At 44.5% G+C, this 19982-nt stretch overlaps 1 protein-coding gene across 2 annotated transcripts in view; it reads left to right on the plus strand.

Moving 5' to 3' along the window:
* Nucleotides 1-19982, plus strand: part of glb1l (galactosidase, beta 1-like) — a 56810-nt gene that overhangs the window by 33741 nt on the left and 3087 nt on the right. The window contains exons 8-13 of one of the 2 annotated variants that reach the window (XM_031806124.1): nucleotides 3672-3793; nucleotides 5278-5318; nucleotides 9719-9837; nucleotides 12996-13070; nucleotides 17432-17521; nucleotides 18149-18262. In XM_031806124.1, coding sequence (XP_031661984.1) covers nucleotides 3672-3793; nucleotides 5278-5318; nucleotides 9719-9837; nucleotides 12996-13070; nucleotides 17432-17521; nucleotides 18149-18262 — 561 coding nt within the window. The remainder of the gene's footprint in view (nucleotides 1-3671; nucleotides 3794-5277; nucleotides 5319-9718; nucleotides 9838-12995; nucleotides 13071-17431; nucleotides 17522-18148; nucleotides 18263-19982) is intronic. The other variant, XM_031806125.1, reaches the window with a different exon arrangement.

Here is a 19982-nt window from a genome sequence, read left to right on the forward strand (position 1 = left end):
AGATGATGATTATGTAGTACCATGACCAGACTAAACTATTAGATGTAGTACCATGACCAGACTAAACTATTAGATGATGTGGAACCATGACCAGACTAAACTATTAGATGACGTAGTACCATGACCAGACTAAACTATTAGAAGATGATGTAGTACCATGACCAGACTAAACTATTCGATGATGATGATGTAGTACCATGACCAGACTAAACTATTATATGATGATGTAGTTCCATGACCAGACTAAACTATTAGATGATGATGATGTAGTGCCATGACCAGACTAAACTATTAGATGATAATGATTTAGTACCATGACCATACTGAACTATTAGATGATGATTATGTAGTACCATGACCACACCGAACTATTAAATGATGATTATGTAGTACCATGACCAGACTAAACTATTAGATGATCATTATGTAGTACCATGACCAGACTAAACTATTAGATGATGATTATGTAGTACCATGACTAGACTAAACTATTAGATGATGTTGATGTAGTACCATGACCAGACTAAACTATTAAATGATGATGTAGTACCATGACCAGACTAAACTATTAGATGATGATGATGTAGTACCATGACCAGACTAAACTATTATATGATGATGATGTAGTACCATGACCAGACTAAACTTTTAGATGATGTTGATGTAGTACCACGACCAGACTAAACTATTAGATGATGATGTAGTACCATGACCAGACTAAACTATTATATGATGATGTAGTTCCATGACCAGACTAAACTATTAGATGATGATGATGTAGTACCATGACCAGACTAAACTATTAGATGATGATGTAGTTCCATGACCAGACTAAACTATTAGATGATGATGATGTAGTACCATGACCAGACTAAACTATTAGATGATGATGTAGTACCATGACCAGACTAAACTATTAGATGAAGTAGTACCATGACCAGACTAAACTATTAGATGATGAATATGTAGTTCCATGACCAGACTAAACTATTAGATGATGATGTAGTACCATGACCAGACTAAACTATTAGATGATGTAGTACCATGACCAGACTAAACTATTAGATGATGATGTAGTTCCATGACCAGGCTAAACTATTAGATGATGATGATGTAGTACCATGACCAGACTAAACTATTAGATGATGATGATTTAGCTCTCTGACCAGACTAAACTATTAGATGATGATGATGTAGTTCCATGACCAGACTAAACTATTAGATGATGATGTAGTACCATGACCAGACTAAACTATTAGATGATGTAGTACCATGACCAGACTAAACTATTAGATGATGATGATGTAGTTCCATGCCCAGACTAAACTATTAGATGATGATGTAGTACCATGACCAGACTAAACTATTAGATGGTGATGTAGTACCATGACCAGACTAAACTATTAGATGATGATTATGTAGTACCATGACCAGACTAAACTATTAGATGTAGTACCATGACCAGACTAAACTATTAGATGATGTGGAACCATGACCAGACTAAACTATTAGATGACATAGTACCATGACCAGACTAAACTATTAGAAGATGATGTAGTACCATGACCAGACTAAACTATTAGATGATGATGATTTAGCTCTCTGACCAGACTAAACTATTATATGATGATGTAGTTCCATGACCAGACTAAACTATTAGATGATGATGATGTAGTACCATGACCAGACTAAACTATTAGATGATAATGATTTAGTACCATGACCAGACTGAACTATTAGATGATGATTATGTAGTACCATGACCACACCGAACTATTAAATGATGATTATGTAGTACCATGACCAGACTAAACTATTAGATGATCATTATGTAGTACCATGACCAGACTAAACTTTTAGATGATGTTGATGTAGTACCACGACCAGACTAAACTATTAGATGATGATTATGTAGTACCATGACTAGACTAAACTATTAAATGATGATGTAGTACCATGACCAGACTAAACTATTAGATGATGATGATGTAGTACCATGACCAGACTAAACTATTATATGATGATGATGTAGTACCATGACCAGACTAAACTTTTAGATGATGTTGATGTAGTACCACGACCAGACTAAACTATTAGATGATGATGTAGTACCATGACCAGACTAAACTATTATATGATGATGTAGTTCCATGACCAGACTAAACTATTAGATGATGATGATGTAGTACCATGACCAGACTAAACTATTAGATGATGATGTAGTTCCATGACCAGACTAAACTATTAGATGATGATGATGTAGTACCATGACCAGACTAAACTATTAGATGATGATGTAGTACCATGACCAGACTAAACTATTAGATGATGTAGTACCATGACCAGACTAAACTATTAGATGATGAATATGTAGTTCCATGACCAGACTAAACTATTAGATGATGATGTAGTACCATGACCAGACTAAACTATTAGATGATGTAGTACCATGACCAGACTAAACTATTAGATGATGATGTAGTACCATGACCAGACTAAACTATTATATGATGATGTAGTTCCATGACCAGGCTAAACTATTAGATGATGATGATGTAGTACCATGACCAGACTAAACTATTAGATGATGATGATTTAGCTCTCTGACCAGACTAAACTATTAGATGATGATGATGTAGTTCCATGACCAGACTAAACTATTAGATGATGATGTAGTACCATGACCAGACTAAACTATTAGATGATGTAGTACCATGACCAGACTAAACTATTAGATGATGATGATGTAGTTCCATGCCCAGACTAAACTATTAGATGATGATGTAGTACCATGACCAGACTAAACTATTAGATGGTGATGTAGTACCATGACCAGACTAAACTATTAGATGATGATTATGTAGTACCATGACCAGACTAAACTATTAGATGTAGTACCATGACCAGACTAAACTATTAGATGATGTGTAACCATGACCAGACTAAACTATTAGATGACGTAGTACCATGACCAGACTAAACTATTAGAAGATGATGTAGTACCATGACCAGACTAAACTATTAGATGATGATGATGTAGTACCATGACCAGACTAAACTATTAGATGATGTAGTACCATGACCAGACTAAACTATTATATGATGATGATGTAGTTCCATGACCAGACTAAACTATTAGATGATGATGATGTAGTACCATGACCAGATTTAACTATTAGATGATGATGATTTAGCTCTCTGACCAGACTAAACTATTAGATGATGATGTAGTACCATGACCAGACTAAACTATTAATGATGTAGTACCATGACCAGACTAAACTATTAGATGATGATGTAGTACCATGACCAGACTAAACTATTAGATGATGATGATGTAGTTCCATGACCAGACTAAACTATTAGATGATGATGATGTAGTTCCATGACCAGACTAAACTATTAGATGATGATGTAGTACCATGACCAGACTAAACTATTAGATGATGTAGTACCATGACCAGACTAAACTAATAGATGATGATGTAGTACCATGACCAGACTAAACTATTAGATGATGATGATGTAGTTCCATGACCAGACTAAACTATTAGATGATGATTTAGTTCCATGACCAGACTAAACTATTAGATGATGATGTAGTACCATGACCAGACTAAACTATTAGATGATGTAGTACCATGACCAGACTAATCTCCTGTGTGTTCCAGGTGAACTCTGAGTTCTACACAGGGTGGCTGGACCACTGGGGGGACCAGCATGCTCAGGTGGACACCCAGAAGGTCAGCAGGATGCTGGGGGAGATGCTCAGCATGGGGGCCAGCGTCAACATGTAGGTCCTCGAACCCTCTGTGTATGATAGAAGTCCCAAAGATTTCATAAAAAAGGGAAATGTTTTAGCCATTCACTGATAAGACACTGAAAATAATGTGATTGGTAAGGAACAATGTGATTGGTAAGGAGCTGTAGTAAGGAACAATGTGATTGGTAAGGAACAATGTGATTGGTAAGGAGCCGTAGTAAGGAACAATGTGATTGGTAAGGTGCCGTAGTAAGGAACAATGTGATTGGTAAGGTGCCGTAGTAAGGAACAATGTGATTGGTAAGGAACAATGTGATTGGTAAGGAGCCGTAGTAAGGAACAATGTGATTGGTAAGGTGCCGTAGTAAGGAACAATGTGATTGGTAAGGTGCCGTAGTAAGGAACAATGTGATTGGTAAGGAACAATGTGATTGGTAAGGAGCCGTAGTAAGGAACAATGTGATTGGTAAGGTGCCGTAGTAAGGAACAATGTGATTGGTAAGGTGCCGTAGTAAGGAACAATGTGATTGGTCAGGAACAATGTGATTGGTAAGGAGCCGTAGTAAGGAACAATGTGATTGGTAAGGTGCCGTAGTAAGGAACAATGTGATTGGTAAGGAACAATGTGATTGGTAAGGAGCTGTAGTAAGGAACAATGTGATTGGTAAGGTGTTGTAGTAAGGAACAATGTGATTGGTAAGGTGCCGTAGTAAGGAACAGTGTGATTGGTAAGGAGCCGTAGTAAGGAACAATGTGATTGGTAAGGTGCCGTAGTAAGGAACAATGTGATTGGTCAGGAACAATGTGATTGGTAAGGAGCCGTAGTAAGGAACAATGTGATTGGTAAGGTGCCGTAGTAAGGAACAGTGTGATTGGTAAGGAGCCGTAGTAAGGAACAATGTGATTGGTCAGGAACAATGTGATTGGTAAGGTGTTGTAGTAAGGAACAATGTGATTGGTAAGGTGCCGTAGTAAGGAACAAAGTGATTGGTAAGGTGCCGAAGTAAGGAACAATGTGATTGGTAAGGTGCCGTAGTAAGGAACAATGTGATTGGTAAGGAGCCGTAGTAAGGAACAATGTGAATGGTAAGGTGCCGTAGTAAGGAACAATGTGATTGGTAAGGTGCTGTAGTAAGGAACAATGTGATTGGTAAGGTGCCGTAGTAAGGAACAATGTGATTGGTAAGGTGCCGTAGTAAGGAACAATGTGATTGGTAAGGAACAATGTGATTGGTAAGGTGTAGTAGTAAGGAACAATGTGATTGGTAAGGTGCCGTAGTAAGGAACAATGTGATTGGTAAGGTGCCGTAGTAAGGAACAATGTGATTGGTAAGGTGCCGTAGTAAGGAACAATGTGATTGGTAAGGTGCCGTAGTAAGGAACAATGTGATTGGTAAGGAACAATGTGATTGGTAAGGTGCCGTAGTAAGGAACAAGCTAAATGAATAAGCTTTTTGTTTTTAAATCATCCCACACAACATAACAAAAGAAGTTGTTCTATTCTCTCACTACAGGTATATGTTTGAAGGAGGGACCAACTTCGGCTACTGGAATGGTTGGTTTAATAGCCTGTATCAATATTTCCTTCATTAAGTCTCGTATACCAATCATTTAATACTGTCGAAGTATAACTTGTTGTTCCCTCATGTTAACCCTGTAGGAGCAGCTGTAGTCGTTAACCCTGTAGGAGCAGATGTATAACTGTAGTCGTTAACCCTGTAGGATCAGCTGTAGTCGTGTTAACCCTGTAGGATCAGATGTATAACTGTAGTCGTTAACCCTGTAGGATCAGCTGTAGTCGTGTTAACCCTGTAGGAGCAGCTGTTGTCTGTTAACCCTGTTGTCGTGTTCACCCTGTAGGAGCAGCTGTTGTCGTGTTAACCCTGTAGGATCAGATGTATAACTGTAGTTGTGTTAACCCCGTAGGAGCAGCTGTTGTCGTGTTAACCCTGTAGGATCAGCTGTAGTCGTGTTAACCCTGTAGGATCAGATGTATAACTGTAGTCGTTAACCCTGTAGGATCAGCTGTAGTCGTGTTAACCCTGTAGGAGCAGCTGTTGTCGTGTTAACCCTGTTGTCGTGTTAACCCTGTAGGAGCAGCTGTTGTCGTGTTAACCCTGTAGGATCAGATGTATAACTGTAGTTGTGTTAACCCCGTAGGAGCAGCTGTTGTCGTGTTAACCCTGTAGGATCAGATGTATAACTGTAGTTGTGTTAACCCTGTAGGATCAGCTGTTGTCGTGTTAACCCTGTTGGAGCAGCTGTTGTCGTGTTAACCCTGTAGGAGCAGCTGTAGTTGTGTTAACCCTGTAGGAGCAGCTGTTGTCGTGTTAACCCTGTAGGAGCAGCTGTTGTCGTGTTAACCCTGTAGGATCAGCTGTTGTCGTGTTAACCCTGTAGGATCAGCTGTAGTCGTGTTAACCCTGTAGGAGCAGCTGTTGTCGTGTTAACCCTGTAGGAGCAGCTGTTGTCGTGTTAACCCTGTTGTCGTGTTAACCCTGTAGGAGCAGCTGTTGTCGTGTTAACCCTGTTGTCGTGTTAACCCTGTAGGAGCAGCTGTTGTCGTGTTAACCCTGTAGGAGCAGCTGTTGTCGTGTTAACCCTGTAGGAGCAGCTGTTGTCGTGTTAACCCTGTTGTCGTGTTAACCCTGTAGGAGCAGCTGTTGTCGTGTTAACCCTGTTGTCGTGTTAACCCTGTAGGATCAGCTGTTGTCGTGTTAACCCTGTTGTCGTGTTAACCCTGTAGGAGCAGCTGTTGTCGTGTTAAACCTGTAGGAGCAGCTGTTGTCGTGTTAACCCTGTAGGAGCAGCTGTTGTCGTGTTAACCCTGTTGTCGTGTTAACCCTGTAGGAGCAGCTGTTGTCGTGTTAACCCTGTTGTCGTGTTAACCCTGTAGGAGCAGCTGTTGTCGTGTTAACCCTGTAGGAGCAGCTGTTGTCGTGTTAACCCTGTAGGAGCAGCTGTTGTCGTGTTAACCCTGTAGGAGCAGCTGTTGTCGTGTTAACCCTGTAGGAGCAGCTGTTGTCGTGTTAACCCTGTAGGAGCAGCTGTTGTCGTGTTAACCCTGTAGGAGCAGCTGTTGTCGTGTTAACCCTGTAGGAGCAGCTGTTGTCGTGTTAACCCTGTAGGAGCAGCTGTTGTCGTGTTAACCCTGTAGGAGCAGCTGTAGTCGTGTTAACCCTGTAGGAGCAGCTGTTGTCGTGTTATGCCTGTAGGATCAGCTGTAGTCGTGTTAACCCTGTAGGATCAGCTGTAGTCGTGTTAACCCTGTAGGATCAGATGTATAACTGTAGTTGTGTTAACCCTGTAGGAGCAGCTGTTGTCGTGTTAACCCTGTAGGAGCAGCTGTTGTCGTGTTAACCCTGTAGGAGCAGCTGTTGTCGTGTTAACCCTGTAGGATCAGCTGTAGTCGTGTTAACCCTGTAGGATCAGCTGTAGTCGTGTTAACCCTGTAGGATCAGATGTATAACTGTTGTCGTGTTAACCCTGTAGGATCAGCTGTTGTCGTGTTAACCCTGTAGGATCAGCTGTAGTCGTGTTAACCCTGTAGGATCAGCTGTAGTCGTGTTAACCCTGTAGGATCAGCTGTAGTCGTGTTAACCCTGTAGGATCAGATGTATAACTGTTGTCGTGTTAACCCTGTAGGATCAGCTGTTGTCGTGTTAACCCTGTTGTCGTGTTAACCCTGTAGGAGCAGCTGTTGTCGTGTTAACCCTGTAGGAGCAGCTGTAGTCGTGTTAACCCTGTAGGAGCAGCTGTAGTCGTGTTAACCCTGTAGGAGCAGCTGTAGTCGTGTTAACCCTGTAGGAGCAGCTGTTGTCGTGTTAACCCTGTAGGAGCAGCTGTTGTCGTGTTAACCCTGTAGGAGCAGCTGTTGCCGTGTTAACCCTGTAGGATCAGCTGTTGTCGTGTTAACCCTGTAGGATCAGCTGTTGTCGTGTTAACCCTGTAGGATCAGCTGTTGTCGTGTTAACCCTGTAGGATCAGCTGTTGTCGTGTTAACCCTGTAGGAGCAGCTGTTGTCGTGTTAACCCTGTAGGATCAGCTGTAGTCGTGTTAACCCTGTAGGATCAGATGTATAACTGTTGTCGTGTTAACCCTGTAGGATCAGCTGTTGTCGTGTTAACCCTGTTGTCGTGTTAACCCTGTAGGAGCAGCTGTTGTCATGTTAACCCTGTAGGAGCAGCTGTTGTCATGTTAACCCTGTAGGAGCAGCTGTAGTCGTGTTAACCCTGTAGGAGCAGCTGTTGTCGTGTTAACCCTGTAGGATCAGCTGTTGTCGTGTTAACCCTGTTGTCGTGTTAACCCTGTAGGAGCAGCTGTAGTCGTGTTAACCCTGTAGGAGCAGCTGTTGTCGTGTTAACCCTGTAGGAGCAGCTGTTGTCGTGTTAACCCTGTAGGAGCAGCTGTTGTCGTGTTAACCCTGTAGGAGCAGCTGTTGTCATGTTAACCCTGTAGGAGCAGCTGTTGTCGTGTTAACCCTGTAGGAGCAGCTGTTGTCGTGTTAACCCTGTAGGAGAAGCTGTTGTCGTGTTAACCCTGTAGGAGCAGCTGTTGTCGTGTTAACCCTGTAGGAGCAGCTGTTGTCGTGTTAACCCTGTAGGATCAGCTGTAGTCGTGTTAACCCTGTAGGATCAGCTGTAGTCGTGTTAACCCTGTAGGATCAGCTGTAGTCGTGTTAACCCTGTAGGATCAGATGTATAACTGTTGTCGTGTTAACCCTGTAGGATCAGCTGTTGTCGTGTTAACCCTGTTGTCGTGTTAACCCTGTAGGAGCAGCTGTTGTCATGTTAACCCTGTAGGAGCAGCTGTTGTCATGTTAACCCTGTAGGAGCAGCTGTAGTCGTTAACCCTGTAGGAGCAGCTGTAGTCGTGTTAACCCTGTAGGAGCAGCTGTAGTCGTGTTAACCCTGTAGGAGCAGCTGTAGTCGTGTTAACCCTGTAGGAGCAGCTGTTGTCGTGTTAACCCTGTAGGAGCAGCTGTTGCCGTGTTAACCCTGTAGGATCAGCTGTTGTCGTGTTAACCCTGTAGGATCAGCTGTTGTCGTGTTAACCCTGTAGGATCAGCTGTTGTCGTGTTAACCCTGTAGGATCAGCTGTTGTCGTGTTAACCCTGTAGGATCAGCTGTTGTCGTGTTAACCCTGTAGGAGCAGCTGTTGTCGTGTTAACCCTGTAGGATCAGCTGTAGTCGTGTTAACCCTGTAGGATCAGATGTATAACTGTTGTCGTGTTAACCCTGTAGGATCAGCTGTTGTCGTGTTAACCCTGTTGTCGTGTTAACCCTGTAGGAGCAGCTGTTGTCATGTTAACCCTGTAGGAGCAGCTGTTGTCATGTTAACCCTGTAGGAGCAGCTGTTGTCATGTTAACCCTGTAGGAGCAGCTGTAGTCGTGTTAACCCTGTAGGAGCAGCTGTTGTCGTGTTAACCCTGTAGGAGCAGCTGTTGTCGTGTTAACCCTGTAGGAGCAGCTGTTGTCATGTTAACCCTGTAGGAGCAGCTGTTGTCGTGTTAACCCTGTAGGAGCAGCTGTTGTCGTGTTAACCCTGTAGGAGAAGCTGTTGTCGTGTTAACCCTGTAGGAGCAGCTGTTGTCGTGTTAACCCTGTAGGAGCAGCTGTAGTCGTGTTAACCCTGTTGTCGTGTTAACCCTGTAGGAGCAGCTGTTGTCGTGTTAACCCTGTAGGATCAGCTGTAGTCGTGTTAACCCTGTAGGATCAGCTGTAGTCGTGTTAACCCTGTAGGATCAGCTGTAGTCGTGTTAACCCTGTAGGATCAGATGTATAACTGTAGTAGTGTTAACCCTGTAGGATCAGATGTATAACTGTTGTCGTGTTAACCCTGTAGGATCAGATGTGTAACTGTAGTTGTGTTAACCCTGTAGGATCAGATGTATAATTGTTGTCGTGTTAACCCTGTAGGATCAGATGTATAACTGTAGTTGTGTTAACCCTGTAGGAGCGGACCATGATAACAGGTTTAGGTCGGTAGTGACCAGTTATGACTACAACGCCCCTCTGTCTGAGGCAGGAGACCCTACAGAGAAACTACTAGCCATACGGGACACCATCAGCAAGGTAACAACCCTTAACCTGTCCTAACCCAGTAGAGAATATACTGGCCATATGGGACACCATCAGCAAGGTAACAACCCTTAACCTGTCCTAACCCAGTAGAGAATATACTGGCCATATGGAACACCATCACCATGGTAACAAGCCCTAACCCAGTAGAGAATATACTGGCCATACGGGACACCATCACCATGGTAACAACCCTTAACCTGTTCTAACCCAGTAGAGAATATACTGGCCATACGGAACACCATCAGCAAGGTAACAACCCTAGCCTGTCCTAACACAGTAGAGAATATACTGGCCATACGGAACACCATCACCATGGTAACAAGCCTAAGCCTTAACCTGCCCTAACCCAGTAGAGAATATACTGGCCATACGGGACACCATCACCATGGTAACAAGACTGGGACAAACCCACAGGACTCAGTTCATCTTAGGTTATGTCCTAAATGGCACTCTATGCCTAACCCTTAACCTGTCCTAACCCAGAAGAGAATATACTGGCCATACGGGACATCATCAGCAAGGTAACAACCCTTAACCTGTCCTAACCCAGTAGAGAATATACTGGCCATAGGGAACACCATCAGCAAGGTAACAACCCTTAACCTGTCCTAACCCAGTAGAGAATATACTGGCCATACGGGACACCATCAGCAAGGTAACAACCCTTAACCTGTCCTAACCCAGTAGAGAATATACTGGCCATACGGAACACCATCACCATGGTAACAACCCTTAACCTGTCCTAACCCAGTAGAGAATATACTGACCATACGGAACACCATCACCATGGTAACAAGCCTGGGACAAACCCACAGGACTCAGTTCATCTTAGGTTATGTCCTAAATGGCACTCTATGCCTAACCCTTAACCTGTCCTAACCCAGAAGAGAATATACTGGCCATACGGGACACCATCAGCAAGGTAACAAGCCTTAACCTGTCCTAACCCAGAAGAGAATATACTGGCCATACGGGACACCATCAGCAAGGTAACAACCCTTAACCTGTCCTAACCCAGTAGAGTATATACTGGCCATAGGGAACACCATCAGCAAGGTAACAACCCTTAACCTGTCCTAACCCAGTAGAGAAACTACTAGCCATACGGGACACCATCAGCAAGGTAACAACCCTTAACCTGTCCTAACCCAGTAGAGAAACTACTAGCCATACGGGACACCATCAGCAAGGTAACAAGCCTGAACCTGTCCTAACCCAGAAGAGAATATACTGGCCATACGGAACACCATCAGCAAGGTAACAACCCTTAACCTGCCCTAACCCAGTAGAGAATATACTGGCCATATGGGACACCATCACCATGGTAACAACCCTTAACCTGTCCTAACCCAGTAGAGAATATACTGGCCATACGGAACACCATCACCATGGTAACAAGCCTAACCCTTAACCTGTCCTAACCCAGTAGAGAATATATTGGCCATACGGAACACCATCAGCAAGGTAACAACCCTTAACCTGTCCTAACCCAGTAGAGAATATACTGGCCATACGGGACACCATCAGCAAGGTAACAAGCCTTAACCTGTCCTAACCCAGTAGAGAATATACTGGCCATACGGGACACCATCACCATGGTAACAAACCCTTAACCTGTCCTAACAGAGTAGAGAATATACTGGCCATACGGAACACCATCAGCAAGGTAACAACCCTTAACCTGTCCTAACCCAGTAGAGAATATACTTGCTATACAGAACACCATCACCATGGTAACAAGCCTAACCCTTAACCTGCCCTAACCCAGTAGAGAATATACTGGCCATACGGGACACCATCACCATGGTAACAACCCTTAACCTGTCCTAACCCAGTAGAGAATATACTGGCCATACGGGACACCATCAGCAAGGTAACAACCCTTAACCTGTCCTAACCCAGTAGAGAATATACTGGCCATACGGGACACCATCACCATGGTAACAAGCCTAACCCTTAACCTGTCCTAACCCAGTATAGAATATACTGGCTGGCCATAGGGAACACCATCAGCAAGGTAACATCCCTTAACCTGTCCTAACCCAGTAGAGAATATACTGGCCATACGGGACACCATCACCATGGTAACACCCCTAACCTGTCCTAACCCAGTAGAGAATATACTGGCCATACGGGACACCATCACCATGGTAACAACCCTTAACCTGTTCTAACCCAGTAGAGAATATACTGGCCATACGGAACACCATCACCATGGTAACAAGCCTAACCCTTAACCTGTCCTAACCCAGTAGAGAATATACTGGCCATACGGGACACCATCACCATGGTAACAAGCCTAACCCTCAACCTGTCCTAACCGAGTAGAGAATATACTGGCCATACGGAACACCATCAGCAAGGTAACAACCCTTAACCTGTCCTAACCCAGTAGAGAATAAACTGGCCATACGGAACACCATCACCATGGTAACAAGCCTAACCCTTAACCTGCCCTAACCCAGTAGAGAATATACTGGCCATACGGGACACCATCACCATGGTAACAACCCTTAACCTGTCCTAACCCAGTAGAGAATATACTGGCCATACGGAAAACACCATCACCATGGTAACAACCCTTAACCTGTCCTAACCGAGTAGAGAATATACTGGCCATACGGAACACCATCAGCAAGGTAACAAGCCTAACCCTTAACCTGCCCTAATCCAGTAGAGAATATACTGGCCATACGGAACACCATCACCATGGTAACAACCCTTAACCTGTCCTAACCCAGTAGAGAATATACTGGCCATACGGAACACCATCACCATGGTAACAAGCCCTAACCTGTCCTAACCCAGTAGAGAATATACTGGCCATACGGAACACCATCACCATGGTAATAAGCCTTAACCTGTCCTAACCCAGTAGAGAATATACTGGCCATACGGAACACCATCACCATGGTAACAAGACTGGGACAAACCCACAGGACTTAGGTTATGTCCCAAATGGCACTCTATGCCCTATATAGTGCACTACTTGACCAAGACCCATAGTGCTCTAGTGTATTGTATAGGGCATAGGATGCACGGGCTCTGGTCAAAAGTATCACACTATATAGAGGGGCATTTGATGACATATATGGTATTGATGACATGTATGTTGTATGTTAATACTGGCTATATTTTCCCCTTTCTAGTTCAGAGACATCCCTATGGGTCCCATGCCCCCAGCCTCTCCCAAGATGGCCTATGGCTTTGTGACTCTGACAATGGTATGGGCTTATTTACAGCATACTTTACAACCAGGACCCAGCCTTATTACAGCATACTTTACAACCAGGACCCAGCCTTATTACAGCATACTTTACTACCAGGACCCAGCCTTATTACAGCATACTTTACTACCAGGACCCAGCCTTATTACAGCATACTTTACTACCAGGACCCAGCCTTATTACAGCATACTTTACTACCAGGACCCAGCCTTATTACAGCATACTTTACTACCAGGACCCAGCCTTATTACAGCATACTTTACTACCAGGACCCAGCCTTATTACAGCATACTTTACTACCAGGACCCAGCCTTATTACAGCATACTTTACTACCAGGAGCCAGCCTTATTACAGCATACTTTACTACCAGGAGCCAGCCTTATTACAGCATACTTTACTACCAGGAGCCAGCCTTATTACAGCATACTTTACAACCAGGACCCAGCCTTATTACAGCATACTTTACTACCATCAACCACCACAGTGCCTTATAACAGCACTAGAGTGTGCCCACTTAGAGACAGCAGTTAGTCCTCTCACTAACCCCCAGTCTGGAGAGGTGTGTGGCCAATTGGAGACACCAGTTAGTCCTCTCACTAACCCCCAGTCTGGAGAGGTGTGTGGCCACTTGGAGACACCAGTTAGTCCTCTCACTAACCCCCAGTCTGGAGAGGTGTGTGGCCACTTGGAGACACCAGTTAGTCCTCTCACTAAACCCCAGTCTGGAGAGGTGTGTGGCCACTTGGAGACACCAGTTAGTCCTCTCACTAACCCCCAGTCTGGAGAGGTGTGTGGCCACTTGGAGACACCAGTTAGTCCTCTCACTAACCCCCAGTCTGGAGAGGTGTGTGGCCACTTGGAGACACCAGTTAGTCCTCTCACTAACCCCCAGTCTGGAGAGGTGTGTGGCCACTTGGAGACACCAGTTAGTCCTCTCACTAACCCCCAGTCTGGAGAGGTGTGGGGCCACTTGGAGACAGCAGTTAGTTCTCTCATTCAACCCCTTGTCATAGTTTTTTCTTATGTTGTACCTACCCGACATATTCTGGTCATGTTACTGAATGTATCCAGAGTATTTTCAGATGTTATTATCAGCAAATGTGACAAAGTACAGTATATGTAAAATGCACATAAAATCAACAGTGTGATGTGTGGAAGCAAGTCTTGTTTGGATTCCTCACCTTATAGTGTAATCAGTGTATTCTGCCAAAAGCGAACGAGAAACTGCTCACCCTGAGGCGGGGCTCCTAGGAGCCGGGGACTTTAATGCAGGGAAACTTAAATCTGTTTAACCAAATTTCTATCAACATGTTAAATGTGCAAACAGAGGGGGAAAAAAGACTCTGGACCACCTTTACTCCACACACACAGAGACGCGTACAAAGCTCTCCCTCACCCTCCATTTGGCAAATCTGACCATAATTCTATCCTCCTGACTTATTGATGAAGCCAGTGACTGATGTGCTGTACTCCTCAATGCCATCGGAGGAATCCCAGAACATATTCCACTGATGATTCCTGCTTAGAAGCAAAAATTAAAGCAGGAAGCATCAGTGACTCGATCAATCAAAAAGTGGTCAGATGAAAGATGCTGAACTACAGGACTGTTTTGCACAGACTGGAAAATGTTCTGGGATTCCTCCGATGGCATTGAGGAGTACATCACATCAGTCACTGGCTTTATCAATAAGTGCATCGATGACGTCATTCCCACAGTGACCGTACGTACTGTCGTGGCCAAAAGTTGAGAATGACACAAATATTAATTTCCACAAAGTTTGCTGCTTCAGTGTCTTTAGATATTTTTGTCAGATGTTACTATGGAATACTGAAGTATAATTACAAGTATTTCATAAGTGTCAAAGGCTTTCATTGACAATTACATGAAGTTGATGCAAAGAGTCAATATTTGCAGTGTTGACCCTTCTTTTTCAAGACCTCTGCAATCCGCCCTGGCATGCTGTTAATTAACTTCTAGGCCACACTGATGGCAGCCCATTTCTTAAGACCTCTGCATGCTGTCAATTAACTTCTGGGCCACATGCTGACTGATGACTGATTTTAGTTATCACTTTTGCCTTATGGCAAGGTGCTCCATCATGCTGGAACACCAAACTGTTCCTGGATGGTTGGGAGAAGTTGCTCTCGGGGGATGTGTTGGTACCATGCTGTGTTCTTAGGCAAAATTGTGAGTGAGCCCACTCCCTTAGCTGAGAAGCAACCCCACACATGAATGGTCTCAGGATGCTTTACTGTTGGCATGACACAGGACTGATGCTAGCGCTCACCTTGTCTTCTCTGGGCAAGCTTTTTTCCGGATGCCCCAAACAATCGGAAAGGGGATTCATCAGAGAAAAGGACTTTACCCCAGTCCTCAGCAGTCCAATCCCTGTACCTTTTGCAGAATATCAATCTGACCCTGATGTTTTTCTTGGAGAGACGTGGCTTCTTTGCTGCCCTTCTTGACACCAGGCCATCCTCCAAAGGTCTTCGCCTCACTATGCGTGTAGATGCACTCACACCTGCCTGCTGCCATTCCTGAGCAAGCTCTGTATTGGTGGGGTCCCGATCCCACAGCTGAATCAACTTTAGGAGACAGTCCTGGCGCTTGCTGGACTTTCTTGGGCGCCCTGAGGCCTTCTTCACAACAATTGAACCGCTCTCCTTGAACTTCTTGATGATCCAATAAATGGTTGATTTAGGTGCAATCTTACTGGCAGCAATATCCTTGCCTGTGAAGCCCTTTTTGTGCAACGCAATGATGACGGCACGTGTTTCCTTGCAGGTAACCATGGTTGACAGAGGAAGAACAATGATTCCAAGCACCACCCTCCTTTTGAAGTTTCCAGTCTGTTATTCAAACTCAATCAGCATGACTCTTCATAACATTCTGGAGTATATGCAAATTGCCATCATACAAACTGAGGCAGCAGATTTTGTGAAAATTAATATTTGTGTCATTCTCAAAACTTTTGGCCACGACTGTACATATCCCAAACAGAAACAATGGATTACAGGCAACATCCGCACTGAGCTAAAGGCTAGATCTGCCGCTTTCAAGGAGCGGGACACTAACCCGGAAGCTTATAAGAAATCCCACTATGCCCTCCGACGAACCATCAAACAGGCAAATCATCAATACAGGATGGAATCGTACGACATCGGCTCTGATGTTTTATTTCTTTGAACGTTTATTTAACGAGGCAAGTCAGTTAAGAACAAATTCTATTTACAATGACAGCCTACCAGGGAACAGTGGGTTAACTGCCTTGTTCAGGGGCAGAATGACAGATTTTTAACTTGTCAGCTCGGGGATTCGATCTAGCCACCTTTCGGTTACTGGCCCTATGCTCTAACCACTAAGCTACCTGCCGCCCCAAATGTGGCAGGGCTCGCAAACCATTAGACTACAAAAGGGAAGCACAGACGAGAGCTGCCCAGTGACACGATCCTACCAGACGAGCTAAACTATTTCTATCCTCGCTTCGAGACAAATGGTACTGAAACATGCATGAGAGCACCAGCTGTTCCGGACGACTGTGTGATCCAGCTCTCCGCAGCCGATGTGAGTAAGACCTTTTAAACAGGTCAACATTCACAAGGCCGCAGGCCCAGGCGGATTACCAGGACGTGTACTCCGAGCATGTGCTGACCAACTGGCAGGGAGCTTGGCCCCAGTGATGTACTAGGCTGTTCGTACTACCCTCTAGTGCCTTGCGGTCAGAGGCCGCCCAGTTGCCATACCAGGCAGTCAGGATGCTCTCTCTGGTGCAGCTGTGTTCTAGTGTTCTTGGGCACAGGCACTATGGTGGTCTGCTTAGTACATCACTGGGGCCAAGCTCCCTGCCATCCAGGACCTCTATACCAGCCGGTGTCAGAGGAAGGCCCTAAAAATGGTCAAAGACTCCAGCAACCCTTATCATAGACTGTTCTCTCTACTACCGCATGACTTACAGAAAACGTTTGAACTCTGTCATTGCCAACAAAGGGTATATAACAAAGTATTGAGATAAACTTTTGTTATTGACCAAATACTTATTTTCCACCATAATTTGCAAATGAATTCATAACAAATCCTACAATGTGATTTTCTGGATTTTCTCCCCCTCATTTTGTCTGTCATAGTTGAAGTGTACCTATGATGAAAATTACAGGCTTCTCATATTTTTAAGTGGGAGAACTTGCACAATTGGTGGCTGACTAAATACTTTTTTGCCCCACTGTATGTATATATATGTGTTTGTTTTATCTACCAAAGAAATGTGTGGACGACCTGCAGGTTGTAAACCAATGCCCCAAGAGAAATAAATCACAGTACAACATGATGTATGACTTCAACGTCTGCTCTATTTGGTAGGTAGGGAACCTCAGCAGCCTGTTGGACACGCTGTCACCTCAGGGTCCTGTCCGGTCACTGTACCCTCTGTCTTTTGAAGAGATGAAGCAGGTAGGTCTCCATCCTTGGAAAGCATCAGGTATAGTTATGGAAGGTAGGTCTCTATCCTGGGACACCATCTGGTATAGTTATACAGGGTAGGTCTCTATCCTGGGACACCATCTGGTATAGTTATGGAAGGTAGGTCTCTATCCTGGGACACCATCTGGTATAGTTATGGAAGGTAGGTCTCTATCCTGGGAAACCATCTGGTATAGTTATGGAAGGTCGGTCTCTATCCCGGGAACCATCAGGTATAGGTATACAGGGTAGGTCTCTATCCTGGGAACCATCTGGTATAGTTATGGAAGGTAGGTCTCTATCCTGGGACACCATCTGGTATAGTTATGGAAGGTAGGTCTCTATCCTCGGAACCATCTGGTATAGTTATGGAAGGTAGGTCTCTATCCTGGGAACCATCTGGTATAGTTATGGAAGGTAGGTCTCTATCCTGGGAACCATCAGGTATAGTTATGGAAGGTAGGTCTCTATCCTGGGAACCATCAGGTATAGTTATGGAAGGTAGGTCTCTATCCTGGGAACCATCAGGTATAGTTATGGAAGGTAAATCTAAGAAACAATTCACATTGTTTTAACTTGACTTAATGTGTTTAATGTTGTACCTCTTCTGTTGGTTAGTACTATGGCTTCATGCTGTACCGGACCAAGCTGCCCAGGGACCTGCCAGAAGACACACCCCTAATCTCTCCCCTGAATGGGGTTCATGACCGGGCATATGTCTCTGTCTGTGGGGTAGGTGTCTCTCTGTCCGTGGGGTAGGTGTCCGTCCGTGGGGTAGGTGTCCGTCCATCCATCAGTCCGTGGGGTAGGTGTCCGTCCGTCCGTGGGGTAGGTGTCTGTCCTAGTTCATGACCGGACATGGGGGTAGGTGTCCGTCCATCCGTGGGGTAGGTGTCTGTCCTGGTTCATGACCGGGCATGGGGGTAGGCGTCAGTCTGTCTTAATGGAGGTAGGTGTCCGTCCATCCGTCTGTGGGGTAGGTGTCCGTCTGTCCTGAATGGGGTTCATGACCGGCCATAGGTGTCTGTCTGTCTTAATGGGGTAGGTGCCTGTCTGTCTTAATGGGGTAGGTGCCTGTCTGTCTTAATGGGGTAGGTGTCTGTCTGTCTTGTCTTAATGGGGTAGGTGTCTGTCTGTCTTGTCTTAATGGGGTAGGTGTCTGTCTGTCTTGTCTTAATGGGGTAGGTGTCTGTCTGTCTTGTCTTAATGGGGTAGGTATCTGTCTGTCTTGTCTTAATGGGGTAGGTGTCTGTCTGTCTTGTCTTAATGGGGTAGGTGTCTGTCTGTCTGTCTTGTCTTAATGGGGTAGGTGTCTGTCTGTCTTGTCTTAATGGGGTAGGTGTCTGTCTGTCTTGTCTTAATGGGGTAGGTGTCTGTCTGTCTTGTCTTAATGGGGTAGGTGTCTGTCTGTCTTGTCTTAATGGGGTAGGTGTCTGTCTGTCTTGTCTTAATGGGGTAGGTGTCTGTCTTGTCTTAATGGGGTAGGTATCCGTCTGTCTTGTCTTAATGGGGTAGGTGTCTGTCTGTCTTGTCTTAATGGGGTAGGTGTCTGTCTGTCTTGTCTTAATGGGGTAGGTGTCTGTCTGTCTTGTCTTAATGGGGTAGGTGTCTGTCTTGTCTTAATGGGGTAGGTGTCTGTCTGTCTTAATGGGGTAGGTGTCTGTCTGTCACACCACTAGTGCTGTCCTCGTCTGGTCATTCAGACGGTGCCTCTACTGGTGGTGGAAAACGCTGCTGACTATACCGAGCACATGCATGTGCGTGAGCATGTTGATTTTGTCCATCCACACCAGATGGGATCAAGACACGCAGGTTGAAATATCAAAACGAACTCTGAACAAACTATATTAATTTGGGGACAGGATCTTTGTAGAATTTTGAGTCATACAAAATCATGTGATCTCTACTCTGAAATGTAATCTAATCCACAGATAACAAGGGGAAGCCTAGTAAGTTCCTAAAACATCTCTTCTTCAGTAGTCGTCTTCTTTGGACTTTATATGGCGGTTGGCAACCAACTTTAAGGTGCATTACCACCACCAACTGGAGTGTAGTGTGGACCTCAGTTCATCTTTCAAACACCCACGTGGGTATATGCTCCTAACAACCAATGAGATTGGAGAGGCGGGACTTGCAGCGCGTCTAAGAGAACCATGTTCTATTTCAGTGCCTGGCTGTGCAGGCAGTTTGGGTGAAATTATTGACATGTCTGTGTACATTTCATTTTGCAACGTGAGCGGTGGTCAGAATGTCAGGCGCCGTTCCAGAATCTTACATAAGTATTCGATGTTGTACAGAGGTTGTGTGATGGTCAGCATGTTGTAGAGGTTGTGTGATGGTCAGCATGTTGTAGAGGTTGTGTGATGGTTTCGTCCTGTCAGCATGTTATACAGAGGTTGTGTGATGGTCAGCATGTTGTAGAGGTTGTGTGATGGTCAGCATGTTGTAGAGG

Source organism: Oncorhynchus kisutch, linkage group LG26 (assembly GCF_002021735.2).
Source record: "Oncorhynchus kisutch isolate 150728-3 linkage group LG26, Okis_V2, whole genome shotgun sequence".
NCBI classification, from domain to species: Eukaryota; Metazoa; Chordata; class Actinopteri; order Salmoniformes; family Salmonidae; genus Oncorhynchus; species Oncorhynchus kisutch.